The sequence below is a fragment of the Polypterus senegalus genome, chromosome 3 (genome assembly GCF_016835505.1).
Source record: "Polypterus senegalus isolate Bchr_013 chromosome 3, ASM1683550v1, whole genome shotgun sequence".
Classification (NCBI taxonomy): Eukaryota; Metazoa; Chordata; class Cladistia; order Polypteriformes; family Polypteridae; genus Polypterus; species Polypterus senegalus.
Genome location: NC_053156.1, coordinates 74753353 through 74757394, shown reverse-complemented (window position 1 = coordinate 74757394; position 4042 = coordinate 74753353). Strand labels below are relative to the sequence as shown.

The following is a 4042-nucleotide window of genomic DNA, read 5'->3' as shown; positions in this document are numbered from 1 at the left end:
AGAGAAAATGAAGAGAAGACCAACTATTCCGATTTTATGACTATTAAGTAAGAGATAAACAAAGACTGAAGGAACTGACACTTTTCGCTTTAATGTAGATGAAATCTGACAAGGTAAGAGTTTTAATAAAGACAGTTAGTATGATTTTTCCAAAATACAGAGCCACAGATGGAAGGTGGTTAGGGGCAAATTTTGCACTAATATTAGAAAACATTTCTTTGCACTGAGAATTACAGGTACTGTACATGGGTATTACCAAGCAGTGTAGTAGGTAATACTTTATAAGTTTTCAGATCCGTACTTGATAACACTATGCATAAATAGTTTGAATAAGGAATGGCAATTACACTGACTTTAGCGTTTTATTGTATTAAATACATACGTATTTCAAACACCTTGATACCTAACCATCACATTATATAAGATATCTGAATTAGTTAAAAATGTGAGATAAGGAGAGCTTTCTAAACCAGCTGCAGCTTATTTTTGTTTAGTTTTGCCCCCCCGCCCCCCCACCAGTAAAATTTGTTAGTTACTGTTTTTGTTTTCTATTTATATCATATTAAATTGTTTGAAATGTATGTTGATAATTAATTAGGGTGGCACAGTGGTAGTGCTGCTGCCTCGCAGTTTGGAGACCTGGGTTTGCTTCCTGGGTCCTTCCTGCATGGAGTTTGCTTGTTCTCCCCACATCTGTTTGGGTTTCCTCCCACAGTCCAAAGACATGCAGGTTATGTGCATTGGCAATCCTAAATTGTCCCTAGTGTGTGTGTGCCCTGCAGTTTGCTGGCGCCCTGCCTTGGGTTTGTTTCCTGCCTTGAGCCGTGTGTTGGCTGGGATTGGCTCCAGCAGACCCCCATGACCCTGTAGTTAGGATATAGCGGGTTGAATAATGGATGGATAATTAATTACCAAATGTAAATTCAATTAAATAGCATTACCAAAAAAAAAAATCTAAGAATTGTTTTTATTAGAAAGATCTTTGTATTGTTCTTTCGTTTAGCTAATTTAGATGGAAATGATCAGCAAAAGAATGTTACACCAATCAGATTCAAAGTAAGTAACATAAATAAACTTAACAGACTGAAGTCACAGTTAGCCAAAGAAGGGCAAATCCAGATTTCTAAAGGAACAGCAACTTGTCTTTTTGTCTGCTGTGTGCTTTCTCCGGGGAGTATATCATAACAAACCAAACTGAAATTAAGAGAAACTACATAGGGCTTGTATTTTAATCAATGTATAGAAATAACTATTCCTTCTACATGCTTATGTTTAATATGATGTTACAAGATGAAAGATGAAGATCACACTTATTCTGTTGCTGTGAGTCTTATTTTTCTTATGCAGAGAACCTACCTGGCCAGCTGTGACTTTTGGGAAACAGACCTCCATTGTAACTCTGGCTATATTGGATCTATCCCTGACTGCCTTGTGTGTGAGCCCACAACATCAATTGTATTACAAGTTAAAGATGTACAGTACATTTGAATTAGAAACTTTTAATGTGGATTTTTTACGTAGATCCACGTTCTTTATACTTTATTGGCAATGTAAATGGTTGCCAAGGGATATTTCACTATACGCACTATATATGGTATGTGAGTAACATGAGGTTCAATTGTAAATGCATCTTTGATTTGACCTATTTTGTCATGTACGTGCTATGTATCATAACCCAAAACTGTGATTTTTATTATTAAATATCAAATGTTTCTATCTTACTCTCTATAGTCCTTCAAAAACAAGTTTCTACTTTTGTGATCCTATGCTTATGCAGTCATATAGGAGGCGACAATTATATCAGTTATACAATATAACCTTTGATGAATTCTGACTCATAATTCTGCATGTTATAAGAAGTTTAAGGGCTTTTCGAAACCAAGGATAAAAAAAAGCATATATCAATGGGTTAAAGGCAGAATTGACATATCCAAACCATGTAAAACTATCAAATACAACGGTTGGAGTTGCAAAATTGATAAATACATCAATAGGAGCATCAATAAAATATGGGAGCCAACAAAATAAAAAAACTCCAAGAATTATTCCAAGTGTTTTTGCAGCCTTTTGTTCTCTTTTTTGATTTTCTCTCCTTTTCTTTTCTTCCATTGAAATTTTCTCTTCCATATTTTTTATCATTCTGGCTTGTCTTCTTGCAACAGCGAAGATTTTTGCATAAATGGATATCATAATCACACATGGAACATAAAATACTGTTGATACCAGTACAGCCCATAGTTTGTTAAACATTAATATACAACCACCTTCACAAGATAAAATCATTACCAAATCTTCAATACCTTGAACATTGGCTTTAGTGTAAATTAGGCCAAAACTAAATATAGTTGGAAGTATCCATGCAATACCTATAAATATGTAAACCACTTTAAATGTGATCTTTGTTGAATAGGTAAGAGGACTGCACACTGCATAATACCGATCAATAGCAATAAAGCATAAGTGGAAAATTGAAGCACATGAAAGCAAATTATCAATGCATAATGAGATCTGGCAGAAAATAGACCCAAGATACCAGCATGTTTCAACTGTTCTCATTATAGAAAAAGGCAACACACATAGTCCAAGTAAAAAGTCAACTGTTGCCAGGGAGCAGACAAGGAAATTATTTGGTGAATGCAGCTGTTTAAAATGAGTTATGGATATTACTACAATCAGATTTCCACAAATAGTGATGATTGTAATTGACGTAAGAATTGCATACATTATAGCTCTAACTTTCAACGATCTGGAAACCTTTATACAGGAGTTGTTCACATTTTTGAAGCAATATTCAACTTCCTCCATGGCAATAATGCTGGATTATGCTCATGTAATAATTTTAAAAGCAAATTATACACACATGCATAATAAGAAAATGCGGAAGAAAGTCTGAAATGAAAAGAAGAACATTCATAGTATATGTTACTATATATAACATAAAGATAACCATTTGATTATTCTGAACAGTCATGATGATGTAAATGCAATTTTTACTAAAGCAAATACTTATAACACAGAAAAAACACTAAAGAAAAACAAAGATAAAATGAGCAACTCTTAAGCATTTAGCCTTACTCACATAAACTGCACCGATGAAAAAGAGCTATTTAGCTTTTAGAGGGAAAGCAAAATACCTAAAAAACAAACCCACTCAAATAAAATAAGAATGTGCAAACATGCCATTGTGCTTCCTATTTTAAAAATTTCCCCTTCCCAAATTTGTTTACACTTTCCCTTTCACAAGATTCTATTTTGTTCATTCTTTTAAGTAAGTAAATTCTGTTTTTTTATAATCAAGATCACTTTTTCCTGGTGCCTCATTTGTTAAAAAAAAGTATGTAGAATTATACTAATTTGAACATTCTGTTATTTTCTAAAGGTTGCCACAAATTATTTATAAAATGTCTGTATGTGCAAATAAATATCGCTAAATCCTTCTCACTCACAACCTGTTTAAAATTCAGAAATCATCTAGACTCTGCACACATGAACAAATATGTTGTCTCTGCCCAAAGACTGCCCTGTTATCCTTCTTTGGGTGTAATTCAAAATAAATGGGAAGAATCCACCTCGTGTTAAAATGGCAGGTGACACAGCAGATTGTTTACTGAATGTTGGGATTTCCTATTTACATACGTGTGTTCATTCAATGATGAAGTTTGCAATGGCAACATGAGTGAAAGCTACTGCACCGATTCCCTCTTCTGCTCAAATGCCATTTTTAATCTGACCTTTAGCTCTTTTGTTATAAGAGAAGCTAATGAACTTAGGAGACATTGTTATTATTGTTTTTAAAGCAGCTGTTAAGTTTCATGCGGTGGGCTGGCACCCTGTTTCAGCTGAGAGTATGATCAGATGCTCTCTAAAAGATTCCTGTTGCAAAGAAGTCATATACAGTAATCCCTCCTCGATCGCGGGGGTTGCGTTCCAGACCCCGCGATAGGTGAAAATCCGCGAAGTAGAAACCATATGTTTGTATTGTTATTTTTATATATTTTAAGCCCTTATAAACTCTCCCACACTGTTAACATTATTAGAGCCC

General features: G+C 34.3%; 1 protein-coding gene across 1 annotated transcript; it reads right to left on the bottom strand.

Annotated features, from left to right (window-relative positions):
• Positions 1-1800: 1800 nt before the first annotated feature.
• Positions 1801-2793, bottom strand: LOC120526542 (trace amine-associated receptor 4-like). Its single transcript, XM_039749705.1, has one exon. It carries the CDS (start codon positions 2722-2724, stop codon positions 1801-1803), a length of 924 nt encoding a protein of 307 aa, XP_039605639.1. The 5' UTR covers positions 2725-2793.
• Between the last annotated feature and the right edge of the window lie 1249 nt (positions 2794-4042).

What these genes read in the sequence shown, in the direction of transcription:
- LOC120526542 (XM_039749705.1), bottom strand. Translation starts at nt 2,724, where the DNA reads ATGTATGCAATTCTTACGTCAATTACAATCATCACTATTTGTGGAAAT.